The following is a 15,633-nucleotide window of genomic DNA, read 5'->3' as shown; positions in this document are numbered from 1 at the left end:
ACTGTGGGCTTTTACCTTTTTGAAAATGAGGCCTGGAATGCCCCCAAGTAATGAAGCTGCCAACATTTATCCTGGGAGACTCCCCCACTCCAGCACTTCCTACCAGCCCTGCCTGACAGCCACCTTCTCTCCCACCCTCTTGTAACGGCTTCCTACTGGAGAGACATTTTTGTTATGATGTTACATTGTATTGCATTACCACACTCCACGTCACTGTTCCGTTTGGGTCAGGCTTTAAAATTAGGTGAAAGCAGGCTGTATCAGCCCCATAGCCCTTGCTCAGGAAAGCAAACAAATAGTTGTCCAACTTTATCCAATGCTTTCTGCTTCTTTGAAAGCTCCTAAATAATCAATATTTCTGGAAGAGATTCAATCCGTTTCAAAGACCGATTGATCCTACAGGCAGACAGCAGCTGTAGGTCCAAGAGCAGCCATGCTACTTGCTTGTCTAGGTCACCATGCAGGACTTTGTGCCTTATAAAGTCCCTCCATTTCCCACAGAAGGATGTGCTGTGCAGTCTGCACGTGGGCCAAAAGAGATGACGTATGTTCTTGCCAACCACTGTAGCAGTGGGTATCACCTCCCATCAGGTATTAAACATCCACTTCAGCACCTGCATATCACAGTGTATGCAATACCAGGGTGTACAACAGTAACAGGTCAGCTGTTCAACTTATGTCATAGACACAGCTTCCTGGTTTGACATGAGCTGTGTGGACAGGAACAAGATCATCGTACCACACTGCATCATGCTTTTGTTGCCATCTCCACCGGACACGACTAGCTGATATTCTTCATTTATTCTGAAGCGTGTATGTACATCACTGAGAAGTCCCAGCTCCATGCTCCAGGTGCCTTTGACAGATCTTTAAAATCACAATCAGTACAAACTAATAGTTCTAGTAGCATCAGCTTCATGCACTGAGCCAAAACTAATTGACAGTGGGAAGTATTATCCCTCATCCACTCTCAACAACCCTCATGCAATCCTCACGAACCCATCTGAACAGAGGGGTTCTGCAGCATGTCCTAGCAGCCAACGGATTTGGGCTATTTCAGACCAAGAGGTGGAGGGAGGGGGATTCATCTACAAAGAACAGCCCCTTGCACAGAACCTCTTGCCCTGCCATTTTAACCAAAGGATTCTCACTCAGGTCCCTCTACCTATCACACCAATGGCAGTATAGAATGAGAAGAGATGCAGACTCTCAGGTGGAAAAGTACCAGGACATTTAACTTCTCAAACTTCACTCAGAAGCCAACAGGTAGCCAATGGGAATCACAGAGCAGGTGTCATGTGCTCAGAGGAAACCCTGATGAGGGATCAGGCTGTTGCATACTGCCCCAGCTTCGGCCTCAGAATGGATCTGAGGTGGAGCCCTGTGCAGAGCACACTGCAGCAATCTCGCCATATGAAGGTGTGGATGCTTGGAGAGAGGTCCTCATCCGAGAGAAAACATCACAACCCCCTGGCCCTGTCCAGGAAATAAACGATCAGGTACAAGCAGAGGCCAGCGTAGCTTTTTCTCATCTGCACTTAGCAAGGAAGTTGTATCTTGTTTCCAATTCAAGTATAAGCTCTTTGGGGCAAGTCCCTGTGCCTTTCTGGGCATCCACACGGCACCCAGCACATCAGGACCTGGATCCTGATTGGAGCTGCTAGGTGCTACCAGAATACAATAATGAATGGCAGGCACAAAACCTCAATCAAAAGGGAAGATATAACGCCAGGCACATCTTCCACTTCCCTCCTTCAACGCTACCTGAACCTCATCTGGGCTGATAATCAACTAGCTAGCCCTCAGCATGCTCCAGTTCCCCTTTCCAGGCTGGAAAAGGGACTCAGCTGCTTCCCCAGGGTCCCAGGAGAGGGAGACACAAAGTTGGGTGACAGCAGCATACCGAAGTTCAGGTATCACGTGGGTTTCATCAGCATATATGTATTATCTTTCTCCCCTATACATTGTCACTTGTTTTCGTGGACTCTCCGTTGGGGAGGAATGGTGTTTATCTATATGCTTGGACAGTCCCAAGCATGCTGTGGGTGCTACCTTAATAACTGAAGGCACAGTAACCCTTATCGCCTCACTTACATGCCCCAACAGCCTTCTTGATATCCACTAGTGAGATATGATGCAATTTCAGGCTACAGAAGACTTCCAATGTCTAGACTAAGGAAGTACAGATTGCTATGAAAGGCGCCATATCACCATAATGGACTGGAACAGATAAGCAGCCAAACCTTTGGATGCTTCTCTGAACCAAATGGCCAAGCCTCTGTAGGTTCACTCATCATTAACAGGAACTCATGGGTGACTGACATGACACAAGTAGGCTGAGCCGCCCTGCTGCTCACAGCCAGAATGACTGTAGATGGATTTGCCCAAAGGACAAGCCAGAAAAGAAGCTGGGTAAGTAAAAATTTGCATTTAAATATTTATAGCAATCGCTGCAGATGATAAGATGAAAAAGAAAACTCCAAGAGTAATAAATAAGTAAACACTCCAAGGTGTGGCAGAGTAGCAGAACGTGTGTGTCACTCAGCTGGTGTCACTTTGAAGAGCTTGACTATTGTGTGTGAATTGCTAAAAATAATAACTAATGATAAAAACTTTAGAATAAAAACCTTTGCTCTGCTCTTGCCCTTTGCAGAACAGCGGAGGGATCAGTTACACGTTAGCTAAAGAGAGCAATACCTCTTCTTCCCAGTGCAGTGGCCTGCCCTTGTCTCTTGTGAGACAGATAATTAAATAAACCATTGAGACAGTGGTGGGAGAATGCTGATGGAGGGGAACTGGTGAAAGATTTCTAGCATAAGCTGTTTGTTTAAATATACAGGAGCCCCTTATATTTTTGCTTACAGCATAATACCATTAGTTGTGAGTAAATATGTTCTCAATTGTCTTGACTGAAACCCGCGGGGATGGCTCTGTTGAAAGTAAAGAGCCTGGAGCTATCACTTCCTATGATGTTATCTGTGCAGGATTAGAGAGTGGATGGGAAGGATTGCAAGAGGGAGCCTCTTAAAAGTTAGAGGCATTTGGCTCCTTTTCAAACATTATCGTCAGCCTGCTCTACAAACACAACACAAAAGTGTAACCACTTAAAGACATTTGGTCTTGGATTATGTCCGTTAAAAACAAGACATTACTTCCATATACCAGGGGAAAGGAGAGAAATAAGGTCAATGTAATTCACTGATTTGTCCTATGAGCTGTAATCAATTTGTGCAATTCCACCACCCTGCTTTTGTGCTCCACTTACAAATAGGCTGGATTATGTAAATCAAAGTGCTGAAAAACTGTCCAGCAAGCTAAACAGATTGGGTGGGCACCACTGGATTGCCTAAAGCAACAGTAAGAAGACAGGGAGGAAGAGGAAGACACAAAAGAAGCAGAAGAAAAACAGACTGAAAGAGAACGAAGGAAGGTAGGATTTAAATCAATTTACTCTTGAATAGGGCATCTCCTGCAATAATGAGATCTAGTGTTTGAAAATAATCACCATCAGCCATCCATCTACAGAAGACTGGAGGTTCCTAGAAATGCCACAGTAACCTTTCCCATTAATGTGCTGATTTAAGTTATGCTCCCCTTGTGAGGTTATGTGCAAAGAATTCCAACAAGGAGGAGGAACCCGCAGCATCATCAAATCCAAAGGCAGCAGCACAACCTCTTGCAGACGTCTTGCCAAGCAGGAATGGTGGCACTTATGGTAGATAGTCTGTCAGCCTCCACCATCTAGAAAGTGAAGCTATTACAAATGCAGTGTTGTAGTAGTCATGTTGGTGCCAGCATATTACAGAGGGTGGATGAGGTAATATCCTTTATTGGACCAACTTCTGTTGGCAAGAGAGACAAGCTTTTGAGCTCACACAGAGCTCTTCTTCAGATCTGGGAAACATACTGTGGCAGAGCTCCAACCTTGTCCCCGTGGGTCCCACGCTTCCAGGTGGTTTATGCTAGCCTCAGAGGCTCACTGCGACCCTCCACGTAGCCTTCTCTCTCTAGGGCCAGGGTTACAGTCTACTGAGCCCTTTTCATCATAAGCCAGCAAGGAGGTTGGTGAGAGAACTCCCACAGTCTCTGTTGTCCCTATGAGCTTATCCCCGAACAGTTTAGCCTCCTGTCCTGGAAGGGGCCTGTCTTCCCCTCCCAGGAGGTGTTTCTGTTGTGGCGGGTTGTGGGGAACTCAGGCCTGTCCTCTACCTCAGGTTCCAGCCCAGGGACCCTAATGGCAGCAGCTGTTGGCAGCCAACCTTTCACTGCCAGAGTTGCTACATTTCCCTGGGCCACTTCCCCACAGCTCTCCTGCTTCTCTCTCAACGCCTTCTTCACCCTTACCTTAGGGCTCCCTTTCCAGTGGCTTGAGAGTGTCTTAATTACCCAGCCCTTCAGCTGCACTTCCTCTCCTTTGGCTCCCCTTGGCCTGTCCGGAGTGAACCCTTTTATAATATCAGAGGGGCCTAAATTAGAGTCAGGTGTTCATATTAACTTAAGGGCCTCACCTGACTCTTTGCAGGTTAATTGAGTCAGGTGTTCTCATTAGCCTGGAGCAGCCCCTGCTCTGGTCAGTCAGGGAACAGAAAACTGCTTATCTGGTGGCCAGTATATCTGCCTTCTACTACTTTGCTGTACCCAACTGTCCTGGGTCTATCACAGTACACTCTGCATATATTTTGCAGTCCTGAAGAAGAGTTGGTCCAATAAAAGATATTACCTCACCCACTTGTCTCGCTAAGCCTTTACAAAGACTCTCAGCAAAATTGTAGGTGAAACTCCCGCCACGGTGGTTATCAAGGCTGAATCTTTAGCATGAAACCTGGGCATGAAAGTTTGAAAAGCTAAGCCTGCGCTTGGCTTTGAAAAGAGGCAGAGAACATACTACAGCACAAGTGGTCTCGACAGACTGCTGACCGTCCTTTGGAACGGTGAGCTGCCAGACTGACCTCCACAAACACTGAACACTGCTTGTGATTGGACAGCTCTTTAAACTCAGGCCACCCAACATCCCCTCGTCATTTTAATATTTGGCTTCCCCACAGTGAAGCTTCCCACTATTATACTGCGCCTTCTCTTCGAAGAGCTGCAGTACGGTGAACCCCTCACAAATTCTCAACCCACTGCAGACACACACTCCTCAGTGCTGCATCCTTCTGGTTTGCCCCAAATCCTGCTACCTGTGGCCACTGCATGACAGCGAAGATACAATCCTGTGGGCCCTGTCTCCACATTTACCTTACCATGAATACAGCCCCGCTAGAAACTATGATGACCCCACTGAAGATAATGGGAACTCTGCCATTGATTTCAATGGGACCAGCATTTTATCCCTTTTGCCCCCACTAATGTACTCACGTATTTTGTCAGATTACTTGCTACTGATCCTTCCTGTGAGAGAGCAGTCCTGTTCTGGGTAGGCACAGAGGTGCTGGATATGCACAACAGCAATAAGTACCCACAAGAAAGAAGGTCTAATCAACAATCCAACAACAACATCTACTTAGTACAAGCAGAAAGGTGATTGGTAGGCCCAGCTCCTCGTGTCAGCCCACTCACTTTCCCACCCAAATTCATGTCTCCCCTTAACTCCTGCTGCTGACTTGTCATTCCCGTAAGTGGCACTTCCACCTGGCTTACAAGATGCGACTGGTCGACTGTAAAGTATAACTGTGGAGGGGATCCTGCACTCTTGCCCTGGGAAGGAAGGAAAAGTCGCTACTAACACCTGAAACCTGAATGAACTATGCCCTGACTGAGACAGCTGGACTGATACACCAAAAACTGCAGAAGAAACCAGGAAACCAGAATTAACAGCCAAGAGCCTGGTTTTCAGAGGTGCCAAGCACCTGCTGCTCCCATTGAGGTCCAGCTGGAGCTGTGATTGCACAGCACTTCTGAAAACTGAATCCTAAATACACAACGCTCTGGTAAAATCAAATCTGCACCATCCAGAGTGTGTGATGAAATTAGAGATTAGCTTTTTAGAGTCATACACCAGACACTGGGCCCAATCCTGCTCTCACTGACAGCGATGTAAATCTGGAGCAACTCCCTTGACTTCATAAAGTGTGACTTACACATCCAGTTAAGGAAACACAGAGATTCAGTTTTGCTACATTCCAGTGCACCTAAGACTTGGTAGCCATCAGGAAAAACCTGAAACGTTATTTCATTATAGCATGGTTAAACCTGCCACCAGAGGAACTAACCCGTAGCAGTAAGAAAGAAAAGGGAATTCTCTCCTGGGAGCAGCATCTGTTCTGGTAGGAAACCAAAAACCATTTCAAGGCCATAAGGAATCTCTTAACCTAGTACACAACGTTGGGAATTCCTAGTCATCTGAACAACACTCTCCTTTTTAATGAAGAGGTTGGAAAAGTTAGCACGTTAGCCACCATGACATCTTTATACTTTTTTATCTTAAAGATGGCAACTCTATGATAAGGGCTGGCTGGAAGCACAGGCTCACCTTATTCCAGGTGTGACTCCACTGAGCTCTCTAAAGAGACACTGGGAATGAATCTGGCCTTCTGTCTGCACACAAGGAAGATTCAATCTGATGTCCTGCTTAAAACCACCAGACATAGCTGTGCTTTGGGCATGGCTGTTTTCTTGGTGCGTGAGTGCACTAGCTTTCCACCTCTGCAGCCTTTGGTTCAAATTAAGAGAAGCTCACAAGTGAAGTGGGTCTAGTTGTCTCAACATGATCCTAAATGAATATGTGTCAATATCGCTAATTCACTGTCTTTTAGCTCAGCCCAGGGAAAGGCCACAAATTGGGCTTTATTTCCAGTCAGACACCTCTAGGCACAGTGCCCCAGTCACAATGCCTGGTTTGTCAGCTTTAATAGCAAAACAAGCAGAAAAAGAAACTCCCCATCCCAACCTTAGAGGGAGCCAATACTTCATCCTGGGGGCTCACCAAACCGGTAAGTCACTCACAACATCTGCAACAGATTATAATTAAGCAATAATTTTTTAAAAATAGAATTTGTATTAGCCTGAATTTATGACTAGGAGAGACATTGCAAACAAACAGAAAAATTGCATATTAGGATGCTAATTAGATGCATGACTATTTATAAACTGCTTTGATCTGGCTAACATGTTTCCGTTTCAGGTGTCAGTGTTACGCCCACAAACATAAATGATTTCATTGACTGGGAAACACCTGCTTATCTCTAGAGATGGGAGAATGCCAAGGAAAGTCTATGCCAAGGGAACACATTGTGGGCTGCTCAGTGTCATATTGCTATCTCATTTTGTGCTTGGTGACATGACGAGTCCGAAATCATGTCAAAGGGGGAATGGAAGCATTCAGACTGACCCCAGCTGAAAAAAACCAAGGTGCTATAAAAGAGTTTGCCCTATTGTCCAAGATAATTCACACAGATACTAGATATCTTTGGGCTGGATGGCAACAGGCTTTGCTTATTCATCAGTATAGGGCGTCAATTTGTCATGGTAAATTGGGGTGGGAATGGCAAACTTCATGGGTTGGCTGGGTTAAAATCATCAAGCCATGGAAATCAAAGCAAACCTCTGACTGGCTTTGTTGTGCCTTTCAGAAGTTTTAAAGAGGTGTTTGAGAGAAGTGTTTGAGAGAGGAGTCCCAGCTTGTCCCTTTTCTCCCACGTGACCAACCTAAGCCATCTTGGCTAGTAATTTAGTTGTGCCAAGAAAGGTTTCCCTAAATGCTCCTACACTGAGTCACTGGCTGGACTGAATCATAGACAGAAGAACCTCAATCAAAGTTAAAAAGAAAATAATTCAGACTGTGATCCAGTGGCCTGTGTCCTTACTGTATACTTACAACAGTGTTTAACCAAGTTTGCACAAGAAAGGCAAGTACGAGAAGATGCTCGAGAGATGTAGTACTCAAGGTCTGCTTCAGAAAATCACTCGGCCCCTACACTCAAGATGAGATGTGTATCAATAGCAAAGAACCTGGGGTTTCTCTGGAGGGACTTGTGAGTGTTATCACTTTACATAATTGTCACGAGTGAGCTGAGATCCCTACGATTTGTTGCAGTTCCTATGAGGTGATGGAGAAGCCCAAGGTGGAAGCATTGCACGTTCGGTGAGAACACGTGCAAACAGCCTGCTCATTGCCCAGACTCAGCAAGGCTGCCCTTAGTTTGAAAAGGCAGAAGCATTTCAGATTTGATGGATACTTCTTGCTTTCTCCAATTATGTTTTACTCTCAATCTGTTTCTCCATCATTTCTCTGATCCCCCCTTTCCACTGTGGAATGTCTGGCGGGATTTTCCTACCCAAAACTAAAGGAAAAGCTATTCTTTGATGTCCCCTCTCTTCTAAAGCCCTAAATGGAAGGACTTTAGGGGTGTGTTTCGAAGAGGCCTTTTGGCCTACACGAAATGTATTTGATAGGGGAATGGGGGTTTCGTGACCACTCTAAAGGGATCTGGCAAGAACTCTGAATGCTATAACAAGATTCAGTAACATGAAAAACAGCTACAAGGGCTGTTTTTTTTAATAAGCTCAAAGTAAGAAGCTTAAAAGAAATGAGTCATTCTGAAATGCACATCAAACAGGTTAAATAACTCTTACTTTCTTAACGACATATTAATCAAAGTGCACTGATTCTTGAAGCAGATTCTGCTACCATCGAGCCTTCTATCTTCTCTGCCCTGATGCATGCATTAAGAGAGTTTTATTCTGACAAATCCAATATAGCAATCAATAAAATCTTATTATATGGAGCTGAGATACAAGGATTTGCAGCAGGATTTATGCACTACCTTCAAACCCAGTGCTATTTCATGTATCTGCTCGAACCTGTAATTGAAAATAAATCTCCCCATGTACACCAGATTCTAATTTTCTAGATGTATGGGCAAATCTGACTGGAAGCCAGCCTTCCCTTGGGGACAATGCAGCCCTGCGATCTTCTCTCTCACACTATTTCAGGCCATTGTTTTGCCAGATTCCTCAAGACAAGGCAGCCCTGGGTTCCACAGCACAGCAGAGAAAGGATGCATGGGTCAGACCAACAAGACTTTTGGCACGATGCTGCTTTTGGAATCCATACAATCCCTCAAATCCTCTGTCCCCCAGTGAGGACTACTCAGGACTACATATTGGCTGCCTTGATGAAGATCACCACTTACTCGGCAACAACACTGTAAACAGCTTTTAGCCTGTACAGGTACCAGAGAGCTTGGGTGGATGGGCAGAGGAGCAGGGAGGAGGAAACAGAAGAACAGAATGTTGGCAATGACCAGGGTAATATTTGTAGACCAATATTCTTCAATCCATGGGGCTTGCTTTGTGGTGGTGCAGGGGATGCACATTTGGGTCTGAGTTTATCTCTCGTTCCCCAGCCCTGCTGGGCTAGCTCACGGTGAAGGTATCACACTGAGAAGAAAGGGAGGACCTTATACATTTTTCCTGTGGATTGCTCTGCTAAGACTCAGCACTGCTCAGGTATATAACAGTAGGTGGATACCCAGCAGTCTCTGGAAATGGCTGGAGGCCTTTGATCTAGATAGCTCTATTGATAGCATTAACACAACACAAATAATCAAATTCACCCAAACCAAAGTGAGTGAGAGAGACAGACAATGGCCCCGGTGCAAATCTAATGAAATGAAGGGGAAGGCAGTAGCAGTAAATAACCTACATGACAACAACAGTTCAGACTCTTCTCAAAGGATCATGGACTATGCATGTCGTGAAGTACTGCCAGCAGCAGGGTTTTTTTTTTTAAACACTGATTACTTTAGATGTCTCTGTCCTGCCTCTTAAAATGAGAACATCTGTAGAAGGATGTAGGTATGTATTTCTTGAATGATGAATCCATGGGCTTGTCTCTTGTTTGGAGAAGGATAAGGGACCGCAGATGTTACTATTGGGTTGAGCGCCTTTTCCCTTCCAGGTGTAGCTTTCATCAGGAGCACTGGAGGGAGCTGTACCTCACGTGAAAAAGGCAATGCTTTAGGGGGCTCGCAGCCACACTCGGCAACATCAGTTTTCACTTCTGTAAACAGGGAATGATCATCCTCAACCCGCAGCATGGTTTTGAGAAATGCAGACTCCATGGTCCTGCCTCAGTGCAGAGAGCTGGACTAGACAAGCTCTTGAAACCCCTTTCAGACCAATGTTTCTGTGATTCTGTGACCCAGACCTTCTCCTTTCAGAGAGGAAGAAGGGAGTTTCGTAACGAAGTTTTTGGCCAAAAGAGAAAATAGGCCACCGAAGTAAGAGTTAACCCTGCTTTCTTTTTTGTTTTTCCTCCTGTTCTTTCTGAGAAACATACGGCAGCCACATTTACAGAGACACCGACCAGACAAGGAGGAGAATATTGGGCAAGGCAAGCGAAGGGAATTGGGAGCACCCAGAAGAGCTGAAGAGACTGATCTGCCTGAAGAGTGAGCCTGTAGCCACAGAAAGTGAAACATATGGCCGCTTGACAGATGCCGGCAATAAGTAGTTCTGCAAGTCCTGAGCTATTACACCTTTCAAGAGTGTTTAGTAAAAGGGATTGGGCCTTAAAAACACTAATCCTATCTAATGTGGATCATCCAGCCTGAGAGTGGTGCGTCTAACAATGGTGTCAGCTGGAAGGACCTGATGGAGAACGAAGTAGTCGGGAGGAAGTTATGGTTTAGTAGGCACACACTACAACAGTGAAGTCCTCTTGATTCCAAATTACCATGAGTGGTTTGGGACCAATAGCTCCCAGGCAAATAACAACCTTGACATGGAAACCTATGGGATGAAGTAGCTTTCTGATAAAATAATCCAAAATTTTTGCAGACTCAACCTGAAGGATTAATTTTGAATACATTAAATTGGTCTATCCTTCCATCTGGAATGAGATGGTTGATAGCAAGACACTGGAAAGCACTTGTCTCTGTAGGCGAGTCTATGAGAGCCTTCACCATCACAACAAGAGATATCAGTAAACAACCAGGCTCCTTCTCCTGTGCCTATGTTTAGGTGGTGCCTTAATAAAGGAGAACACAGTGGGGTGGAGAATGGACCGTATACACTTCTTTGAGGGCACAAAAGAATGAAATTGTTGCCAGCTGCCCTTCATTGATGATTTTTTTTGGGAAGGATAATAGCATTGATACTGTACATAACCTGGAAGTGATGAACTTGAGCAAGCATGCAGGCATTCCAACTCTCGGGACTTTAGAAAATAAAGAAATGTTTCCAATGTACATCAACCAGGAGAATTTGTTTCCCCATTCTTGCTCTCTGGTGGATTATACAATGCACAAGGCTAGAGGGGAGTTTGTATTTCTGCAAATTCTACATCTCAGCTTCATCCAGATCATCCTGACAATGAAACTATTGGGAATGGGGGCTAGTTCTGACTTCCTTTGATATGGGACATTATGCTTTTTGAATCAAGATCGGTTAGGAGGCTAGATCACAAGAGTTCTCTATCTCCGCTGGATTCTCCAAGAACAATGAGACTTGACTGGCCATCTTGAGAGATTTAAGGTCGAATTTGCATAGCGATGCATGGGAGCTGAGTGCACAAAGCCTGTTATCTGGTAACTGTATCAAACACGACACACTTCTCTGAACACTCCGCAGTTGCCACTTGTCATGTGTGAAGATCAGCCCAGGATTTGCATTCTCTGCCTTGTTCTACCATCATCACAGATTTTATTTTATTGTTTACTACACTCTTAAGTGTCATGAGAGCCACGGACAGTTGCATGTTTCTCCCTTCTTCTCATCTTCATTGTGTAGACAGAGACATGTCAAAGATGTGCCTTTGTTTGGATAGACCCGTCACAAGGTGTAGCAAGAGTGACACTCTGTGCTTTCCCTTGCAGTAATTATTCTTCATTTGTGGACCTGCTGGTTTCTAGGATTGTCATTAACAATCAGCTGAATGCTAAATTACAGCTCAGGAGTTATGAGTGATAGCACTGCACACTGTTTCCAAGTTTACTCTCCTCACATCTCATTTCTACTCCCTTTGAGCACACACTTCCATATGTCCTTGAAGAGTGCTTGAAAAATCTTGTCAATAGCCTGCGATCACACTAGGCTGGGTCCCTCATCCGCGCTAGACATCTGCATGTAGCAGTACCCGGGGCACAGATTAGGGTTTTCGCATGCTGATGCTAAAATGGACTTTTACCAGTGCTAGAGGGATGTTAAAACAGTTCAGAAACTGAAGAATCAGTAGTAAAGTCATTTCCCTCATCCAAGAGCTGTGTCCACACGCACACACTTACAAATATTAGTGCATTATCTGTAAATGATCACTGTACTGTAGCTATATTTTATATCATTTGCATTCTAGCAGTATGCCCTCTACTGCAAAGTTAATGAACTCCAGTTAACACATTCAATTCATTCTTAAAATCACTCACAGTAACAGCCACCTAGCTACAACATACAAAAGCTTTGGTTCTATTGAATGGCTTCTTTCAAGGATTGGGAACTCTCAATTTTTCAGAATGAAAATAAATATTCATTTTCAATAAGCAAACATGATGGTCTAGGAGGGGCTATGGTTTCACTGCCGATATAGCCCCTCTGGTTATTTGAGCCACACTAGCCCTGAAATAAGCCTGCCTGCATGACATCTGCAAAGGACGGGGGAAAAGGTCCGAAGAAAAAAAATGCAAGAAAGACGGGGCTGGGGAAAACAGAAAGAAAAAATCTCAAAATCACCCACCCACTCCTGCCAACATTGCCACAAAAATATCAAAGATGAAGCCAGACTTGGTGGATTGCTCTTGGGAAAATCTCCCAGGCACCCTCCGACCTGTCCCTCAACCACTGCTTCTCTCACTTCCCCCAGTATTTCTGGCTGATAGGCTTAATTTGACTAGTGAAAGGGTTAAGTTTAATTTATACTGATTTCTATTTAATATCATTCTCTCCCCGTAGGAGCCGGCAGCTGTGAGCTGATTGTACTCTCTCATTATGCAGTCTGTATCGCTAATGGCCTGTGACAAAGGCATGGCATCTTCCAGGCCTTACCCCCGAGAGCCAATTAAACACACATACTCCCTTCCTGTTTGCAGCGCATTACAATGAAATTAAACCGAATTTCAGAATCATTTTCTCCTAAAGACATCTCTTTACAATAATTAATGCATGCTATTCTTTTGCATTTGAAATATTCATCAGGAGTGTTGACTAAAAATTTTTCTAGAGCTGATTGCCCTGCACTTTGCAGCGCCTGCTGACACCGTGTCATGAAACATCGCTCCTGGCATGATACCAAGATCAGTGGCAACACTTGAGGTGTCACAGCTCCATCATTAAGTTTAAAAAAGTAAACTTTTCTTATGCAACACAAAATAAGCAAAAGGACCACAAAGAGGGCACCAGAAACTCAGCCCACAGATGGTTCAACTGACATGCAGCCAGGGGGGAAATGGAAAAGCTACGCTTGGTTATGTTTAAAGCCCTGTGCGGGTACAAAATTTGTATCTGCATCTGATCCACAAAAACGGTCCACGGATATAAAACTGCTATCTGCGGATTTGCAGTGCTCTAGTTGTGTTAGGGTTGGGTATATGGAAATTTAAACCCAATCCAAACAACCCTAGCTGGTTTGCCACCCACAAGATTAATGATCAATTGGGCTGGATACAGAGACAAATATAGTGTGTGACTTTAGTCTATAATTCAAACAGCACATTGCCACTAATAGAGATAATGGGAACAGAGCAATACAGAGATACTACTGGCCGGTTTAACATGTCAAACACAACTTCACAAGGTGTCCTGTGGCGTCGTTGCTCTGAGACTCACTTTGGGACCAGGCTATTTTCTTACTGTACCTACAATTGCGAGTGTAGCTCCGTGGCACCAGGAGTGCTGAGCTTTGGCAGTGCACATTCTGAACATTTGCTGGGCAGAGTTTATTCAAGGGAAAATCACTTCTTTTCTGTTCAGGAATTGTCAGCAGCTTCTCATTTTCTTGAATTTGTTACTGTACGTTATTTGTCAACAGTTCTGGGAAATAATGCCTGATTGGGAGACTGGGCATGAGTGTTTGAAATTCAACCTGTGCTGGTTTGGGCTGAACCTAGAGATTACATGGTTTTGTTCATTAGATTGCTGCTATCAGAGCCTGTTTTAGAGCAGGGGTTTCTGTTTCCTGCTCAGAAATAGTATACCATCATGGCAGGAATGGGACCTGCAAGCAAACTGTATTGGTGCCATCGGAGACATTGTAACTTGGTATCCAGAACAAAATGAATAGTAGAGCTGGATGTGAAACAGTTTTCCCATCCAATGAACATTTTTGAGATTTCAAGGTTTTTTCCTGTCTCAAATTAGGGAAAAAAATCAAGGTCTCAACAATTTTCATGAGCCAAAAATCCAAAACAAAAACCAAAAAATCATTTTCGGTCAATGAAAATGTTTTGTTTCAATTTTGACCAGTTTAAAAACTAATTATTTTTCTATAATTAGCTTAAATTTCCAAATAAAAATTTGTTGTGAACTAGAAAACTGGAATTTGTTTTGAAAACATCAAACCAAATCATTTCCACAATTTCAAATTTTTTTGAGTTTTGAATTTGCTGACGCTGACCTTTCCCACGGCATTTTAAAGGTTTCATTGAAAAAATTCGTGAACCATGTCCTGCAGTGCTTATTACAGCATTTTCTGCATCTTCTTTGTTCTTCATTCTACAATCCATTGTTTTAAATACTCAGCCAGGTTTGCCATTGCTGATTACGTAAACCAAGCATGTTGTAATTATGAAGGGTCCAACCCCACTGAAGTCAATGGAAGTTTTGCCACCATTTTCAATGGAAGTAGGATCAGTCCCTTATGAACAGTGCTAAGTAATTTCTGTTTTTCAGGTTTCAGTTCAATCAATGTATACATATTTATCAGATTCTCAGGTTTGCAAGCATACAAACTAAAACTCTCTCGGTTGCTTAAGGGTGGGGCGTGTTGACTGGTACGGGAATAGCGAAACTGAAGAGCCTATCTGGACAAGCTTCTATTTCTGAAGACAATCACAACCTGGGAGAGCCCACCCACACCCAGACAACCAAGGACTCAGCCACATACTCCAAAAATGGAATGATATGCCCACCCACCCATCACATTCTTCCTACAAATGGACACTGTGGCTGTGCCTTGCTCAGCCAGATGGGAGAGGGAGGAAAGATCTGGAGGGTGCCCCCTACTGAAACCGGTGTTGGCACTGTTCCACGAACCGGCCAGCAGGAAGACCCCTCTTCCCCTCCCCTCCTGCTGTTCATGCACACCTCAGTGGGACCAGCACAGTACCTGTTTTGAACCAGCCGTCGGGTGTGAAAGCTTCTTTTGTTTCTTCAGGTCTATTCCAGTATTCTCGAAATACTGTAGGCCCCTTAATGAAAAGCTCCCCTTCTTTGCCATCTAAGCCTGGAGTCACCTAGAGCAAATGAAGAACAAATGCATTCTCCAAAGCAGTGACAAATATTCATACATCAATAGCGATAGCCACCTCAGATTTCCACCCCTAAGCTACAGCTTCCTCAGTGACAAGGCTCAGAGAGGCAGGGAGTGCCTTTGGAACTCCCTTTGACTGTGAGCCATGATGTTCTAAATCCATCTGCTGTATCTCTTGCTTTAACTGAGAAGCAGAGAGAGAGGACAAAGTTCTAAGCTTATGTAAGCAC

At 44.3% G+C, this 15,633-nt stretch overlaps 1 protein-coding gene across 8 annotated transcripts in view; it reads right to left on the bottom strand.

Moving 5' to 3' along the window:
• Window positions 1–15,633, bottom strand: part of ACSF3 (acyl-CoA synthetase family member 3) — a 104,025-nt gene that overhangs the window by 29,016 nt on the left and 59,376 nt on the right. For 5 of the 8 annotated variants that reach the window (XM_043494839.1, XM_038368441.2, XM_043494842.1 and 2 more), the window contains exon 7: window positions 15,260–15,386. The exons of 1 other annotated variant lie outside the window; for it this stretch is intronic. In XM_043494839.1, the coding sequence (XP_043350774.1) occupies window positions 15,260–15,386 (127 nt within the window). Of the gene's footprint in view, window positions 1–6,472; window positions 6,654–15,259; window positions 15,387–15,633 lie in introns of all 8 variants that reach the window. 2 more of the 8 variants (XR_006275040.1, XM_043494840.1) reach the window with 1 other exon arrangement.

This window comes from Dermochelys coriacea, chromosome 12 (genome assembly GCF_009764565.3).
Source record: "Dermochelys coriacea isolate rDerCor1 chromosome 12, rDerCor1.pri.v4, whole genome shotgun sequence".
NCBI classification, from domain to species: Eukaryota; Metazoa; Chordata; order Testudines; family Dermochelyidae; genus Dermochelys; species Dermochelys coriacea.
This window is presented reverse-complemented; position numbering and strand designations above follow the sequence as displayed.